The following is a 19,147-nucleotide window of genomic DNA, read 5'->3' as shown; positions in this document are numbered from 1 at the left end:
AAAATTAACTTTAAAATTATTTAAGCCACTTTTTGGGGAATAAAGTTTTTCATAAAATTCTAAGTCTCCAACATTATTACTTCATGATTTACCCCAATTTTCAAATGCATTAAATAATTTTGATAATTTTATTTTTCTGGTTCTTCTAAAGTTTGAAAGTTCAAGATGTTGCAGATGGTGCCGGTGATGAACCCCTAAGGTTTGGTAGTGGAGGTGGTGTAGATATAGTATGTAACATCATAGCCTAATTACCATATATGGAGCCAAAATATGTCAAATAGAATTACATTGTATGGCATTAGGCTTAAAAAATCTGACTTTGAAAAATCACTTTCTCAAGTTACTATTCATTTGGTAACCCTAAACTTTTGCCAATTTTGAAAATTCATTACTAATTCTAGAAAAATTGCAATGAGATGGTTGCAAGTTCTATTTGAAACTCTTTCATTTCTTTACATAGAAAAATACTCATTGGATTATTTCCTTTACTATTCGGACTTCATATTGTATGCAAAAAGCACTATTTATATTGGTAAATTTCTAATTTTCAGCTTTTTAATTTCAAAAATTCATAACTTTCTGTACATAGCTCCAAATTAAGTGGTCTACCATTCTATTTAAAACTTGAAATGTGAGCTTTGAGTTCACCAAATCTCACCATCATTTGACTAGAAAAGTTGTTGCTAGAAGTTCATGAATTTTAAAGCATTTCGAACATTATCTTAAGGTATTTAGGCCATGATCATGTAACATTACCTAATTCTGTCGATAAAATCACATATTCATGCCTAATTGAACTTCTTAGAAATAGGATGATTGTTTCTTACAACCATTCACCAAAGTTACATAAAATTACATAGCCTTACTTAAAAGTTCATAATTACATAACATGTTCATAAACACAGACATCTCATGCAAATTGGCCTCAAGCTTCCCACATTCTTTTCTTATCCCTTCAAGAGCTAGCTCCTAGTGGCGTCATGTGGATATAAAGAGGGGTGAGATTTCAAAGAAATCTCAGTAGCAAAGAACAATAATTATAATGCTAATAATGTAAGGTTATATCATGCTACATGTCCTTCACATCTTCATGCAATTTTCAACATTATCATGCCATGAAAAGGGAGCACATTATCATATCTTCAAATAACTCAATCATGCAAATTGTCAGGGTATAAAATGCAAGAGTTAAACACATTACATCATAGCTAGTTCAACCACATCATGGCATAAAAACACATAGCAAATACCCAATGCAAAGTAACATTAAAATTGTAAGCTTTTACTACCCTGTATCAAGACTTGATTCTTACTTCTTTCCCTTGTTCTTGAGTCTCTTCTTGCCAATGGACAATGCCTATCAATTACACAACAAGGCATTCTAAATTTCAACCCAAACAACATCAATGAATTGACTTGACATAAACTCTAACCCTTATCTTTGATTTTAGGGTTTTTGTATCACCTTTTTAACATAAGTCTCATATGATTTTCCAACATATGTAAACTTAGATTTTATGCAGAATCCATATTTAAACTTAGACTCATCAAATTCTAACTCCTTCCCTAGTTTCACACTTGGCTGAGAGGTAGGGTTCTTGGGCTTAAAATTTCATTTTCAATTTTAATACTTCTAAACACATTTTCTCAACATGATCCTACACAATTTCATCTTCTAAACTTATTGGAAGCATCAAATTAACATGAATCAAACCTTAACCTCATGTTCTCATCTTGGCCGAGATACACACACACATGTAACAACTTAGAATTCTTCTGTAAATTAAGTTATAACACAAGTTTCAACCTTTTTCTATCCTTTAAATCCTAAGCCATCTTCTAATCATTCATATCAAGTTATATAACATCTTGGCCAACACATTATCTTAGGTGGTTTTTGGCCATCAAACTCGATCAAAATTAAATCTAAATCAATCATTAATTAAGGCAATTAAACTCTTAAAACAATCGTTAATTAACTTACCTTGTGTTTTGCCTTGAAATTGATTTGGTTACTTTCTTCTTTGTTCTCTTTCTTTTCCCTTTGATTTAAGCCTTCTCTCCTTTGGTTTCCCTATTTTTGGCCAAATTATGTGTGTGGGGAGGTATTTGCAAACAAAATTTTTGCCATAAGTTTCCCATTTTGTCCCTAGTAAATTACTAAAATTCCCATGACCACTTGTCTCATGATCATGTCTTCCACCTCTTGATCATGCCATGTGTCCTCTTGCCTTTCTAACATATGATGAAAACCTAATATAAAATTATAATTTAACCTCTTTCAATTATGCCCCTTAACAAATGGCATAATTCCAACCTTCCCCTCCTCTCATAAAATGACACCAAAAATTACAGAAAATTAAGAGAAAAAGTTGTCCCACAAAGTTTTAAGTTATTCCACTGTATAATTTCACTGTGTCAGTTAAATTTTTCCTAGATTCTGTCTAATCCAGAAGGTCCAAAATTTTGTTTGTCTATGCCATCAATTCTCTTTTATTGAAGAGAAGTTCATCAATTTTTCAGGTAAAAATTCGATCTGTAACTGCTTCTATTCAAAATTTTCCAAAATAGGCCTTTTACCGACATAATTTGGCTTTAAATTATTTAAAGCTAACCTCTGCACTTTTAGAGGTTAGGTGTAATTTTTCAACCTATTGTAAACTCTCAACTAATTTTTTCTTATTTTTGTTTGAATAATTGATGCCTCTATATATTTAAAATAATTCACTTTGGCTAATTTTCTCTTAATTAGCTAAAAATACCTATAATTATATAAAGTTCTCTAATAAATTATTTTTTTCCTATTTTCACTTTTTGGACCTCAAATACTATTCTAGACACTTTATTCCATTTTTCCTGAATTTTCAAAAAAATTTAAGAATTTTAGGCATAATTTCTATTACTGTTCTTCGTTGATCGAAACTTTTCAAAATGACAGTCTTATCCCTACCTGGGTTTCACTTCGAAAGTTGTTTTGTCTTTACTTCTACTATTTTATCTGGCCCTTGATTGGTTCTAAATTTCTCATTTAATAGATTAAAATTAACAGGATGTGATATTTTAGGGCAAAAAGGTGAACGCCTCGGGCTTGTAAATAGAGGTAGCACAGATATGGGTTAGGGAGGTGGTGAACTTGTTGTGCTAGGTGGTTGAGCTGGGGTAGATAGAGACAGGGGAGGCAGTGAACATCTAGAGCAGAGAGGGCATAGATGTGAAAGGAGGAGGAGTTGTACCTTTCACTTTTGACGATGGAGGAGGCAAATATATTGATAGTGGTGGAGTTAAATCTCTCAGTGTTGGTGCTGTTGGGGGCAAAGATGTTAGTGGTGAAGATGATGAACCTCTAGGGCTTGGAGGTGTACATGGCATGGGTCTTGATGGGGAAGGAGGCGAATCTCTTAAGCTTGGGGATTGAGGAGTCATAGATATGGGCAGGGGAGGAGGTTTACCTCTTGCTTTTGGCAGTTAAGGGGGCATAGATGTCGAAGGAGGAGGAGTTGAACCTCTCAAAGTTGGTGCTAGAGAGACACAGATGTGGAAGATGTATGTGATAAATGTCACATCCCAAGTTTTGGGCCTAAAATACACGGATTAGCCTAAGATAGGTAGGCTACTAAATCCCTATGAGCAGGAGTCCCAGAAATGTAAAAAGAATGTTGAAGGGTTTTAGGGACTAAACTGTAAATAGAAAGTACTAGGGACTAAAATGTAAAGAAAGTTAGAGGCTCTAGTGAAGTCTCAAGGCCTAGAAATGGGAAAAGAGGTTAGTTCAAACCAAAGGTTATGATAGAGGCCATAATAGGGTGAGTTATGAGGTTTACTTGACTAGGGCAAAACCATAATTTTTGGAAAGTTTCGGGCCAGAATAGGGTAAAAATGGAAGTAATACCCAAAAATTCTAGAAAATTCCAGAAAATGGAAATGACATTTTAAGGCCTGTATATGAGGAGAAATGATGAAAATGCTCTTGAGTTGACTTAAAAGGAATTTATAAGTTTATAGCTCAGTTTGAGATGTAGAGGTAGATTTAATTGTTTGAGTCATAAGGAAACCTCAGAAAATTATGGTAAAATGGGGATGTATGATCTAAGAGGCTATAGAATTTATAAAATTAGTCTCGATCCTAGAAGGCCAGCAGAATGGCTTTAATATTTTTTAAGGCCAGAACTACAGTTTATGGGTTTGTTATGGGAAATTTAAAAGGAAATACTTATGGTCTGAGTTATGATCTGAGAAGATTCAGAGATTTTCTACAGAATTAAATGGATTTTATGGTATAAATAGATGAATTTTTGGAGTTCAGGATTGGATAAAATACTCCAGTCAAATGTTAAATAATTAATGTCCCTTAATTAGGAGACAAAGTTAGAAAATATCTCAGATATTTTGAGAAAGACAAGTTCAACTTGAATTCCCTTCTTCTTTCCCATGTGCTTCATTTATGAGGGTGATGAGTCATCATATGAGTCACCAGAAGATATTTTATGGGCAGTAGAAAAATTAGAATGCAATACAGGTAAGTGTTAGACAATTCCCTATCTACCCGGTAGAGCAAAATTTCTACTATGTGACTCAATAAGGTTGACTAATTGGTCAATAGTGTTGACTATTTTTTTCCCTCTGCTCCTCTAAGGTGGTGCCATATATTGCCTTTTATTGGCCAATATCAATTATTAAAAATACCTAGAGATCTCAGAAAATTATGAAAAATTAAAGGAAATTCATTTAGGAATTATGGAGATTTATAAAATTATTTCTAACCCTAAATGATGAGGAGGTTAGCTTTAATTGAATTAAAGCTAAATTAATATCGGTAGATTGTCTGTTTTTACGAAAACGGCAATTTAAAGAGTTATATGGGGAGAAAAATTATGAAATTAATCAAGGAAGTTCCCTTTACTGAGATATAATTAATGGTGATCTGATATAAGAATTCTGAGATACTAGAATTTTTTGGCTATCAGATAAAATAAACCAATATTATATTATGATTCAGTAGACTTTCAAATAACCGGGGTGGTAAAATTTCTGATAGAATGTCAAGGACACATGTCACGCCCAAATTGGCCAAGAAAGGGAAAAAGAAAATAAAAAGAAAAAGGAAAAAAAATACTAAATCAAGTTAGATTAAAATTTAATTAGGGATAAGTAAAATGATTATAGTTAAGTCATCTTCCGTAGGATCGTGACACGTGGCAAACATGGTTCATTGGATGGCTAGGATTTAACCATCTATCTTTGAAAAGTCAAAAGTTTCTAGAAGGGTAATTAGCCAATTAATCAAGGAATTAAGAGAGTTAACCTTGGTTAAAGCCTAATTAATCTTAATGGATAAGAAAGATGACATAAGCCCTAATGACTCACATCCAAGTGTTAACATATTAAGCCACATAGCCTAAGATTTGTACATGTGGAAAGAGGTAAAAATTGGAGGGCTAAGATTAAGTCTTATGCAAGAAGGGAAATGTGGAATTAATGAAAAAGGAAGCCTATAAATACCCCCTCCCACATGTTCATTTTGTGTGAAGCCTTTCAAGTAGAAAACCTCTTGCAAATTTTCATTTAGAGAGAGAGAGGGAAGATTTCTAGTGAGAGAAAGTCATTTGGAAGCAAGGTAAGCTTCTACAACTCTCCTATTTCAAATATAATAATGATATGTGGGTTTTGTGCTATTTTAATGATGATGGAAAGTCATTTTCCTAAGCGGAAGTGCTGCCCAAATTTTATCAAAATGATAGGGAATGGTTTAGATGAAGTATGGTTAAGATTAAGCATGGTTAAAGGTCAAGGATTAAGTGATTACATGTTAGTTTTGTTGAGAATCCTTTTCCCTATAATTATATATATGGTCTGGCCAAATTGAGAAATGTAGGAGGGAATATGTTTCAATTCAATTTGATGCTTCCAATGAGTTCAAATGATGATTTAGTGTAGGTATATACCAAGAAAGGGATGTTGGAAGCATAAAAAATTTAAATAAAAATTTTGAACCTATTTATCCCTATGGTTCGGTCAAGTCAAGTTCAATGGAAGGGATTGGATTTTCATAAAACTAATATGATAAATGGATTCTATATGAAAAATTATGTAGGAAAGCCCCAAAAAAGTTCAAGAATCAAAGCTAAAAAAATAAACCCTAAAAGTCAAGAAAAAAGGGGTTTAAGGGGTTATGTTAAGTTATGGAGTTGAAGTAATGCTTAATGTTATGTCATTGGTTGCCTAATAGGCTATACACAACAAAGAGGCAAAGATCTAGTCAAGAGAAAAGAGTTCAAGAGGAAGGAAAGCCAACAAGGTAGCTTTTGCATTCCATTGCTTGTTAGAGTTACTATACATTGTATGTTCATTGCTATGTGTTATGATGTTATGCCATGATACCTCCATGCATGTATACCTTGGTTTATGCAAGGTTGAGATGATATGATATGTTATGATGTTATGTTTTTTCATGGCAAGTACATAATACTCAAGTATGTATGTATGCATGTAGCTTGAATTACATTGTGATGTGTAACCATAGTAATGTATGCAATGTGCTACTAAGATTTCCCAAGAATCTTACCCCATACTTAACAAACCCTAGGGCCTTCAACCTCCAAGAGCAAAGGAAAAGAAGTGGCTATAGTGGAGAGTTAAGTTTGCCTTAAGAAGAAGAAGAAGAATGAAGAAAACCTTATGTTGGATAAATGTAATTAAGGGTATGCTTTAAGGTTTTAAGTTATGGATATATGCTAGCTTATGTGTTAATATGTGAAAGCATGCTAGTGTTGTCCGATATGCATGATTATGTGGTAGGAGAATTAGTATGCAAGTAATTGGTCAAGTAAGACAATTTATCCTTCCAAGGGGATAAAAGTCAACATTATGGACCTAAACTTTGACCAAAGTCAAATTAAGCAATCGAGTGAGTATAGCCATGAGATTTGGTCAGCAAATAGATGGGATTTTTCTTTTTAAGATGAGAGTTGGTTCACCTGAATCTGATAACCACACAAAAAGTAGTTATGAATTTTTACAATTAGTTATGAATTTTCGAAGTTTGCCACATTTTTGGGTTACAATGAATAGTAATCTACAAAAGAAAATTTTTAAACTTGATTTGTCATAACTTGTAGTCTTCAAAAGTGATTCCAAATGCTTCTACAAGGCAAGTTAATTGGTATAAACATAAGGTGTTACAATAAACCTTTAAGATTTTGTGCTGGAGGTGGCATAGATGTGGAATTACTTTAAAAAAAACTTTTGAGATATCATTTGTAATTTTTAATTTGAGATATCGTTTCATTGAATGATGGTAATTTGATTCTAGGCATGCTTTAAAACATTTTTCAAAGGATTAAGTATAGAACATAACGCTAGTCGTTAACAGCCTTAACATATAACTAGATTATTTGTGGCCATAATACTCACATTTGGTATTTATAGGCATCATTCTCACACTTGTTTTTATGACTGGGTTACGCCTATCACTATGAACTATATGTGCTCACGTTTGTTTTCATAGTTCACACTTAATTGATTATGTATGCTCATGAATTGTGTGTCCATGCTTGTTGCAATCCATTATATATGCAATTAAAATCCTTCTTGAAAAATGAGTTTTCCAATTTTTATGAATCGATTTTTATAAACAAGTTGTTTTATCATTTATTTAATTTTGTTCATTTAATAATCTTTTATATAATTTCACTTGTTTTCATGCTTGTTCAATTCAGAAGTTGAACATAATTTTCATGTCTTTAGTATACAAAGTCATATATACGTGCTAAATTTATTTCTTTTGGTATTTCATTAATTTCTAAACAAGACATTGTTCACTAGAAAATATTTTTGGCACTAAATACTGTAGCTAACCCAACACCTCCGGCAAATAATCAATATGGGGCTTTATTATATATTGTTAAGTCAAAAGCTTGTTGATTCGTTATGGACAACTTCTAATCAACATTGTAAATTTAAACTTATGTATTTAGTTTTGTAATTATTATGTGCTCCATGTAGGCTAGATGTATATATAACATTCGTTCTTGTGAATATATTTAGGTTATTAGCTGGCATGGAGAGCTTCTCTTGACTATACAATGCTGTGTAGTTGCTAGAATTTTTGAAAGGTCCTACTTTGACAAGAAATTCTATCAAAATTTCTGCCAGACGCTTGTAAATTTTTCTAAAATATATCCAAAAAGTTTACGTTTAGTACAGTATATAAACAGTAATGAGAAATTCTATATATTCTAAGCTCAAGGAATGTAAGTGTTTTATATTATGAGCTCATTTGTTCCTTAATCTTAATATAATTAACTAGGAAGCATAATTTAGATTTTCCCCTGTAACATCCCGAATTTTTTGACTCAAGATGAGCAGAAAAGAAAAAATTCATTAAAATTATTTGATGGCCAAATAAAATTGGGGAAAAGCATGGAATACTGATTCTCAGGGTTTAGAGATATTTTGGAAAAATTATTTCCCCAAAATGGCTTAAATAATTTTAATAGATAATTCTAAGAGAAAAATGGTTTATTTTCTCTGAAAATTATGGAAAAATACTTAGAGATTTATATTTAATCTGAAAATTTTAGGATAATCATTTGAGATAGTAAAGAAGCTAATTAGGGCATAAAATCCTTAAAATGAATTAAGGATTTAATTTCTAGAATTAAGACTATTTTCTTAGAAAATTCAGGAAAAATAGTTGGGAGATAATTTTTGGCCCGAAATTTTTATGAAAATTATTTTAAGGGTCATAAAAGCTAATGGATAAGGAAAATCCATATAAACATCGTGAAATAATTTCTGTGTTTATTCTCTAGGTTCAGAAAAATATAGAAAGGATCAAAGTGAAGACAGGTTTATTGTGAAGGGCAAAATGGTCAAGACAATCAGCCACACGCACACTCACGTGTTGCTCCATCCTTATAACCATCAAAATTCATTTTCTTCCCCATTTCATTACTGCCCGAGTTTTGAAACAGAGAGAGAAGGGGGCGAGAGAGAGAGAGAGCACTAGAGAAGCAGAGCATGGCGGAGCTGGAGGAGTGATCGGAGGTGTTTGAGTTACATGCAAGCCGATTAACCTTGCAAGCTGAGCCTCCTGATCAATCTTCCGCCATTTTCCTTTCCGTTATCTGCGTGTTCTGGGCTGTGATGGAAGAGAGCGAGATACGTTTTAGTGAGAGAAAGTGAAGAAACGAAGAGGAGGACCAATGAGTTCATGTCCTATAGCTAGATTGAGGTATTTGATACTGGTTTTTGATCTTGCATGTTGGGTTGAAGACTGCATGTCAGTCTGAAAATTTCATGCGTCTCTTTCGGTCTGAAGGTTTCCCTCTTCGTCTCTGTTTATGTGGACCGAAACAGAGGTTAAAGGGAAGAGAAGGACGTTTCTTATATATATATATATATATATATATATATATGCATGCGCCGTGGGATCCTGAAGGTGCTTGTGTGTGCTGTGTTTCTAAGCTTTGGGTGTGTGTCGGCTTCAGTAGATGAAGGCAAGAAATGAGAAGTATAAGCGGGGAGTGGGTTGCTTGTGTGACTGGTTGCATGTGTTCTTTTCCTTTGTTTATTGCTGTCCGAGCAAGGGAGTGGGTCGTTGGTTTAAGATGAAAATGGTTTGTGTTGATGGAGTGTGTTGAATGGTTTGCATGTGGGATTTTTTACTCTGTTTTCATTTGACTGAAACAGAGATTATATAGCTCATGAAGATAGAATCAGATTTGTTCTTGTAATGAGAAAGATTTCGGTTTCGTTATGCTGAGTGTTAGTCGAAAGCAAAAAAAACAAGCTTGAGAACATAGTTTAATCGGTAGAATAATACTATACGAGTAAGAGATGAGTGGTTCGATTTATAGGACTAGAAAGAGCAAAACACGTTTTAGATAAATGTGTTATATATATATTTGTATATGTGCGTCTCGGTCATGTTTGTAGGAACAGAAATTGCATAGTTAAATGGTTTCGGGTTCACTGGTTATTGAGAGGAGGATATATGTACATAAATGTATATAAGCTTGGATGGTGTTTATTTTGCTTTTGTGATTATTGAGGCTGGTTCTAGAAATGTATTTTGAATATGGAAAATTCCAGATTTTAAATGGGGCAGTGTAACGTATAACAAAAGCAAATAGATAATTAAAGGATTCTAAACGAGTTTGAAGCAAGTGTGTGAATAAACTATGGGTAATAGGAAAGGATTAATTAAGAAATGGTGATTGTGGAAGTAAGTGTGAGTATTTGGGTGTTGATCGAGAGGCTTGTTGTATATTTTTACAATCAGAACGTTAAATAGGAAATATATTCTTTTTAGAGGGGGAGTTTTAATATGAAGTTGAAGCAGTAATTATGTTAGTGAACATTTGGTGATAGGCCTGAATGGTTGTGTTGAAATTAAAAAGGAATTAATTCTACTAAAGATGATTTTCATGAATCTAGGAAATGGGGAAATAAGGGAATATAGTCGGTGAATAATAAAATAATGGATTGTTAAGTTGGAATTTGGTACTATGGGTTATGAATTGAAGGCTTGAGCATGGGGTTTGTTTGATGTCTGCACATAGAATAAATAGTGATTTTGTTATATAAATTGTAGTTGAAGATTGATTATATTAAGTTTTAAAGGATAGTCTTGAAGTTAGGAATAATTCCCAGAGTATGAAAGATAGAGTAGTTGATTTAAAATTTATGGTTGAGATTGCTTGAGGTTACTAACCGATGAATAGAAATTTCAATGATTAGAGTATATGCTGGCATAGATTAAAGTCTGTATAAGAGGATTATGAGGCTATGGGAGAATATATGCATGTAGGAGTATGCTTTTAAATCTGGAAAATACTTCCAGATCAAGTGCAAGGTTATGTGAATTATTGGAGATGTACATGTGTATAGGCATGTGTTGTTATAAAAACTCAAATATATAGTTACTGTTTAGTATCTTTGGATGTTGAACAAGTATTTTAGGTTATTAAATTGAGTTTAGAAACTTCAAATGAAGTGGAGCCGGCATCGACACGATATAGTCCTTAAATATAGTAACTAAAATAATATTTTTGATCAAAATGACCAGTTACTGAGCAAAGTAACTATAGGGGTTGAGATAAGGAGGGAAACCCTTCAAAGAGAATAGTTTAAATAAGAAAAATTATCCAGGATGACCAACTATTATGTAAGAGTAGAGATTAAAGAAGATTTGGGATTTAAAGAGAGTTATTTAATTTATGAATTACAGTTGGATCAAATATTGATCTACCCTTACGAATATGATAGGTTTTGGTATCTGTTCAAGCCCACCAAGAAGCAAAAAGAAAGGAGAACGGTAAGGTTTGATTTGGAGGGAAGCGGACCAGGTAGTAGTTTTTTTCTACCTTATATTTATGTATGATTGCTACATGTCTGTTTGTGCCATATTGCTATTCAAAAGTATGAGAACATGTAATCCTTAATTCCTTGTATGAGTTAATAGCCGTGATCACGTGCAGCTAAAAGATATGGGGCCTTATGAGCCATTATTTATGCGGCCCTACAAGCCATTGTATGTCCGACCTTATGTGCCGTTGATTGCACATTCAGCTAATCAATATGACTATGTGTCATTGCACTTAAATGCTTTTTATGCATAACTTGCAAGGTTATGTTCCATATGGTTTGTTTTGCATGCTTTATGTAATCTGCATATATGTTTGATGGAAATTACTACTATGGGGATTCTCCAGAATCTCACCCCCTTCCATGATATACAGCAAAGGCGCACGGTGTTAAGGGAAAGGAAGTTGTATAAGAAGGTGGGCTGGTTGAAGAGCAAAGATGGCTGTTATATTCTATAAATATGTAGCAAAATATCTTGATAAGTTGGTATTTATTTTATTATCTATTTTATATGGGCAAGTAACTTTACTTGCTTTATGTAAATATTATTTTGTATTCTCCATAAGGAGGTATGCACTATTGGCATATAGGTAAGGGCCATTGACTGAGATGACCAATATATCTACCTAAATATGTAGCATTATTTTATGTCTGTGTGCCTACATTATCAGTAATAGAGACAAGGTTCAAGTGTGTGAATCACTCGTCAGTATTCAGTTAGTATCTGATATAAAAAAAATTTCCTATCTTTTTCTAGGTCGGAAACCTACCATTGGTGATTCACAGACGTTAAAATGATCCTCTTAGTATATAGAAAGTTAGGTGTTGCATCCCCCAATTATGAAAGATAGTTTACGAACATAAGGTTTTTTGGGTAATGTTAACTATGAAAAATTGTCAATATGAAAGCGTAATGCTTTTACTATTACTTTTACTAAGCACAACATAGCTTTATCGGCTTGCTGGTGTGATAGGGGTCTTTAGATTTTTTTCCCCCTAAAGTTTATGAGGGTAATATGGTCATTCTATCAAATTATAAAATTCTCATTTGGTCGTTCGTAACTAAAACGAAATTTCTCCTATTCAAGTGACTTTTGGGACTTCTAAATCCAAAAAAATCATTTTTCTGTGATTTTCCCATATGAAAATTAAAACAAGCAAAAACAATCTTAAAAGCAAAATATCATGCTGTAAATGGATATATTATTCAAATTCAGATTACAACGAACAAACATAGCATAATATAAAACTTCACTTATTCATAGTACATTATTACACAAGAACATAATATTATAAGGTAGCGCATTATTGTATGGTAATATATTATGGTATGATCAGAAATGATAAGATGGGAATGACCATCAAGATGTAATGCTTCATGGGATATTTGAGTGTGTTTGGTGGATCACAAACAAAGGAGGACTGGTGCACAATGAAAGAAAGTGATATATAGTGAAACGAAGGTTTAGAGCATATATATATAGAACTGGGTGATGTTGGATTTGATCAGAAGCAAATTCTAAAGATAAAAAATTTGATGCATCTTAAATGTCGGGATGGTAGAGGGGGAGCATTTAGTGGAGGGGGTTTAGGTGTTGATGGTGGAGGTGGTGATGGAATTCTTGGGCTAGGTGGTGGAGGTGTGGATGTTGATGGGGGAGGCGGTGAACTTTTAGGGATAGGTGGAGATGATGGACTTTGCAATGAAAGAGATGGTGATGGTGATGGGCTTGATTTAATTGGTGGAGAATGATTGCTAGGAGAAAGTATTGAGGATGGAGAAGGAGATAAAGGTGATAATTGAGAAGGAAGAGGTGCAAAGATAGTTGGTTTTGATGAAGGTGAAAAAGTAGGAGATGGTGTTTGTGAAGAATACGGATGCAAGGAATTTATGGCAAAAGATGGTGAAGGGGAAGGAGAAAGAGATGATGGAGTTTTTGTTGAAGGCGATGGTGAAGGAGATAAAGATGACGATGCTGAAGGTGATGGACTTTGTGATGGACTCAGATGTAAGGAGTTATTTTTGGCATTTGAATGTGAAGGAGAAGAGGGAACAATTGGTTTCGAGGGTGAAGGAGAAGGAGATGGAGTTTGTGATAAAGAAGGACGAGGTGAGGAGTTAATTGAATTTGAAAGAGTAGCTGAAGGAGAAGGATATGGTGTTTGTGAAGAAGGAGGAGGGGAGGAGCTCATGGCACCTAATGGTGAAGGGGTAGGAGGAAAAGATGATGATATGGAAGGACGAGGAGCTATAATTGGCTTTGAGGGTGAAGGAGAAAGAGATGATGGAGTTTTTGTTGAAGGCGATGGTGAAGGAGATGGACCTTGTGATGGACTCTGATGTAGGGAGTTATTTTTGGCATTTGAAGGTGAAGGAGAAGAGGGAACAATTGGTTTCAAGGGTAAGGGAGAAGGAGATGGAGTTTGTGACAAATAAGGACGAGGTGAGGAGTTAATTGAATTTGAAAGAGTAGCTGAAGGAGAAGGAGATGGTGTTTGTGAAGAACGAGGAGGTGAGGAGTTCATGGCAGCTAATGGTGAAGGGGTAGGAGGAAAAGATGATAATATGGAAGGACGAGGAGCTATAATTAGCTTTGAGGGTGAAGGAGAAATAGATGATGGAGTTTTTATTGAAGGCGATGGTGAAGGAGATGGACTTTGTGATGGACTCGGATGTACGAAGTTATTTTTGACATTTGAAGGTGAAGGAGAAGAGGAAACAATTGGTTTAGAGGGTGAAGAAGCAGGAGATGGAGTTTGTGTTAAAGAGGGATGAGGTGAGGAGTTAATTGAATTTGAAAGAGCAGGTGAAGGAGAAGGAGATGATGATATGGAAGGACGAGGAGCTACAATGGGCTTTGAGGGTAAAGGAGAAAGAGACGATAGAGTTTTTGTTGAAGGTGATGGTGAAGGAGATAAGGATGACGATGCTGAAGGCGATGGACTTTGTGATGGACTCGGATGTAAGGAGTCATTTTTGGCATTTGAAGGTGAAGGAGAAGAGGGAACAATTGGTTTCGAGGGTGAAGGAGAAGGAGATGGAGTGTGTGATAAAGAAGGACGAGGTGAGGAGTTAGTTGAATTTGAAAGAGTAGCTGAAGGAGAAGGAGATGGTGTTTGTGAAGAAGGAGGAGGGGAGGAGTTCATGGCACCTAATGGTGAAGGGGTAGGAGGAAAAGATAATGATATGGAAGGACGAGGAGCTATAATTGGCTTTGAGGGTGAAGGAAAAGAGATGATGGAGTTTTTGTTGAAGGCGATGGTGAAGGAGATGGACCTTGTGATGGACTCTGATGTAGGGAGTTATTTTTGGCATTTGAAGGTGAAGGAGACGAGGGAACAATTGGTTTCGAGGGTGAGGGAGAAGGAGATGGAGTTTGTGATAGATAAGGACGAGGTGAGGAGTTAACTGAATTTGAAAGAGTAGCTGAAGGAGAATGAGATGGTGTTTGTGAAGAACGAGGAGGGGAGGAGTTCATGGCAGCTGATGGTGAAGGGGTAGGAGGAAAAGATGATGATATGGAAGGACGAGGAGCTACAGTTGGCTTTGAGGGTGAAGGAGAAAGAGACGATGGAGTTTTTGTTGAAGGGGATGGTGAAGGAGATAAGGATGACGATGCTGAAGGAGATGGACTTTGTGATGGACTCGAATGTACGGAGTTATTTTTGACATTTGAAGGTGAAGGAGAAGAGGGAACAATTGGTTTAGAGGGTGAAGGAGAAGGAGATGGAGTTTGTGTTAAAGAGGGATGAGGTGAGGAGTTAGATGAATTTGAAAGAACTGGTGAAGGAGAAGGAGATGATGATATGGAAGGACGAGGAGCTACAATTGGCTTTGAGGGTGAAGGAGAAAGAGATGGTGGAGTTTTTGTTGAAGGTGATGGTGAAGGAGATAAAGATGACGATGCTGAAGGAGATGGACTTTGTGATGGACTCGGATGTAAGGAGTTATTTTTGGCATTTGAAGGTGAAGGAGAAGAGGGATCAATTGGTTTAGACGGTGAAGGAGAGGGAGATGGAGTGTGTGATAAAGAAGGATGAGATGAGGAGTTAATTGAATTTGAAAGAGTAGCTGAAGGAGAAGGAGATGGTGTTTGTGAAGAACGAGGAGGCGAGGAGTTCATGGCAACTGATGGTGAAGGGTTAGGAGGAAAAGATGATGATATGGAAGGACGAGGAGCTACAATTGGCTTTGAGGTTGAAGGAGAAAGAGACGATGGAGTTTTTGTTGAAGGGGATGGTGAAGGAGATAAGGATGACGATGCTGAAGGCGATGGACTTTGAGATGGACTCAGATGTAAGGAGTCATTTTTGGCATTTGAGGGTGAAGGAGAAGAGGGAACAATTAGTTTAGAGGGTGAAGGAGAAGGAGATGGAGTGTGTGATAAAGAAGGACGAGGTGAGGAGTTAATTGAATTTGAAAGAGCAGCTGAAGGAGAAGGAGATGGTGTTTGTGAAGAAGGAGGAGGGGAGGAGTTCATGGCACCTAATGGTGAAGGGGTAGGAGGAAAAGATGATGATATGGAAGGACGAGGAGCTACAATTGGCTTTGAGGGTGACGGAGAAAGAGACGATGGGGTTTTTGTTGAAGGCGATGGTGAAGGAGATAAAGATGACGTTGCTGAAGGAGATGAACTTTGTGATGGACTCGGATGTACGGAGTTATTTTTTGCATTTGAAGGTGAAGGAGAAGAGGGAACTATTGGTTTAGAGGGTGAAGGAGAAGGAGATGGAGTTTGTGTTAAAGAGGGATAAGGTGAGGAGTTAATTGAATTTGAAAGAGCTGGTGAAGGAGAAGGAGATGATGATATGGAAGGATGAGGAGCTACAATTGGCTTTAAGGGTGAAGGAGAAAGAGATGATGGAGTTTTTGTTGAAGGTGATGGTGAAGGAGATAAAGATGACGATGCTGAAGGAGATGGACTTTGTGATGGGCTCGGATGTAAGGAGTTATTTTTGGCATTTGAAGGTGAAGGAGAAGAGGGAACAATGGGTTTAGAGGGTGAAGGAGATGGAGATGGAGTGTGTGATAAAGAAGGACGAGGTGAGGAGTTAATTGAATTTGAAAGAGTAGCTGAAGGAGAAGGAGATGGTGTTTCTAAAGAACGAGGAGGCGAGGAGTTCATGGCACCTAATGGTGAATGGGTAGGAGGAAAAGATGATGATATGGAAGGACGAGGAGCTATAATTGGCTTTGAGGGTGAAGGAGAAAGTGATGATGGAGTTTTTGTTGAAGGCGATGGTGAAGGAGATAAAGATGATGATGCTGAAGTAGATGGACTTTGTGATGAATTCAAAGGTGGGTAGTTATTATTAGCATTAGAAGGTGAAGGCGAAGAGGGAACAATTAGTTTAGAGGCCGGTGAAGGAGAAGGAGATGGGGTTTGTGATAAAGAGGGACGAGGTGAAGGGCTAGTTGATTTTGAAGGAGTAGGTGAAGGAGAAATTGATGATATAGGCGATGGAGTTGTGTTGCCAAACGATTTTGTTGGTGAAGGAGACGGTGGTAATGTAGGAGAGGAAGATTGTGGTGAAGAAAGCGATGGAGATGGAGAATGTGAAGGTGGCGACCTGGGTGATAAAATATTTGGTGGTGTTAATTGTGAAAGTGGTGGTGGCGGTGGGCGGTTACTGGGTTGCATAGGTCGGGAAGGAGTTTGTGGGGGTGGTGGAGGCGGGTTATTAGGTCGTTTTGGACGAGAGGGAGTTCGTGGGGGTGGTGGTGGAGGCCGGTTATTAGGTCGTGTAGGACGAGAGGGAGTTCGTGGGGGTGGTGGTGGGGGGTTATGAGGTCGTGTAGGATTAAAGGGATTATCAGGCCGTGTAGGATGAAAGGGATTATGAGGTCGTCGCCAACGCGGAAGCCATCGTGGCCGTGGTCGCGGGTGGTGTTCATGAGCAACCACCCCACTCACTATAAGGCATAATAAGATGACGTAACAACATAGTGGCAAAGACCTCGCCATTTTAGATCCTTTGATCATATTATGCAAAATGCTTTGTTTTGGGAGAGTACTACAACAAACCCTTTTATACCTGTGCTTGGCCGTGCATGACTAAACAGTTAGGTATTGAAAATTTTAGCAAGTAAATTTAACATTAATGTTTCATTTGATTTTTCTTCTATCATTAAGTGTATATACTTCTCTTGGTCAAGAAATGGACCGTATGTGAGGGAATAAACATCGCTTAGCCCAGCTGGATATATATACCTAATAAATAAATATTGTATTTATGTATAAGCAGTATTTTTCCGACTAGTTAAGTAGTGACTTGTACTAATCGGCTAATGAATAGTACGCACATCATAAAAATAATTCAAGAACGTTTACTTTGGAGGCTATCTTAAGTAGTAAACATACATACGATGACAAAAAGTTTGATTCAATCAAGTCGGTTAAACATGGATGACATATATATAATAATATCATTGTGATTTCTATACGTTAATGAAATGAGAAATATTTTATAATTAAAATAAAATTTTCAGCTCCTTTACGTGCTTATCATGTGGTCTTATTAGATTAATAAACATTTTGACTGCATAATTTCATAATATACCACATCTGATTCTTAATATAAGACCCAACTGACTAATTTAAAGAGATTAACAAAGTTAAATAATAACTTAATTATAGCATATATTACATGATCTCTTTGAAATATGTATGTTTATCATTAAATTACATATCAATTTACAAGTCAAGTGAATTAGTTTGAAAAAATATATATATATAAATATTTAAAGTAATTTATTTAGCTTTCTTAATTTTTTTAAATTAGTTGACTATGACTTATATTAAGAATCAAACATAGTATATAGTTAGAAACGTTGACAAATGTTGCCTGGGATATGTTACTAATTAAAAGAGTTATCGTAAAAATCATAAAGTAATATAGTTATATTAATTTTACTATTCAATATTTGACTTTAACTTGAAATAATTCAAATCATATTAACCAATCACTCAAATTAATAATTAAACAAAACTAACGAAATCATATGATCCTAAAAGTAAATTTATGTATGGCTTTCAATGCAAATTTATACATTACTGGTTAATAGAAAGTACGTTTCAACTAACAAGTTATTGGTTGATATGGTAAGCAGTCTCATTTCCGTGACTAGGAGGACACAAGTTCGAATTCAGGGAAAGCGCACATATTGGGAGGACTTTAACCTTAATGATCTCAGTCTAATAAAGATTAATCTTAAATTCAAAGTGACTCAGCATATTTTGAGTTAGGGGGGGGGGGGAGAAAGTAGATTTCGAGCCGAGTCCATGTTCTGCGGCTCTTTCTCACTGTACTAGATCAATTGATCATATCTTAATGCATGAATCAAAAGTCTTCATGCATCATGATTCCTAATTGTAATGCATTCTACTGATCCATTCAGGATTTCCGGTCTTTTCTGGTTGGCACAATAAAATAATTCAGTGTAATCATAATTATGATAAATTAGAACAAATAGGTAATCCTTTATATCATAATTTTAACGATGCAGTCCATATTCAATATTACATGAATCAACGTATGGACATCTATAGCCTTCATGAATTTTAACTGCTTCACATTTATTTTTAATATTTATATAAAATATAAATTTTATTCCATAACTCCTTAATGGCACCCTAAACAAATGTTCTGTAATCATCATTCCGTATTAGATCATAATATTATTTATTTACAACAGGATGCTATACAATGACGGTAACTGATCCTGCATAACTATTTTAAGGTAGCTTCTAATTGATATTTTGAGTACATGGTTTTTCTA

General features: G+C 35.3%; 1 protein-coding gene across 1 annotated transcript; it reads left to right on the top strand.

Annotated features, from left to right (window-relative positions):
• The first annotated feature begins 15,489 nt into the window (after nucleotides 1–15,489).
• Nucleotides 15,490–17,157, top strand: LOC114760861 (spore wall protein 2-like). Its single transcript, XM_028950160.1, has 4 exons — nucleotides 15,490–15,607; nucleotides 15,698–16,101; nucleotides 16,210–16,609; nucleotides 16,685–17,157. Exons 1-4 carry the CDS (start codon nucleotides 15,490–15,492, stop codon nucleotides 17,155–17,157), a joined length of 1,395 nt encoding a protein of 464 aa, XP_028805993.1.
• The last annotated feature ends 1,990 nt before the right edge of the window (nucleotides 17,158–19,147 follow it).

The sequence above is a fragment of the Neltuma alba genome, unplaced genomic scaffold, assembly GCF_004799145.2.
Source record: "Neltuma alba isolate B1F8T4 unplaced genomic scaffold, ASM479914v2 tig00011031_pilon, whole genome shotgun sequence".
Lineage (NCBI taxonomy): Eukaryota > Viridiplantae > Streptophyta > Magnoliopsida > Fabales > Fabaceae > Neltuma > Neltuma alba.
Note: the sequence above shows the minus strand (reverse complement) of the source record. Positions and strands in the feature narration are given on the sequence as shown.

Coding starts and splice junctions, on each gene's coding strand:
- LOC114760861 (XM_028950160.1), top strand. CDS start 15,490: ATGGCAACTGATGGTGAAGGGTTAGGAGGAAAAGATGATGATATGGAA. Junction 15,608..15,697: donor AGTTTTTGTTGAAGGGGATG/GTGAAGGAGATA, acceptor TTGAGGGTGAAG/GAGAAGAGGGAACAATTAGT. Junction 16,102..16,209: donor GTGAAGGAGAAGGAGATGGA/GTTTGTGTTAAA, acceptor ATTGGCTTTAAG/GGTGAAGGAGAAAGAGATGA.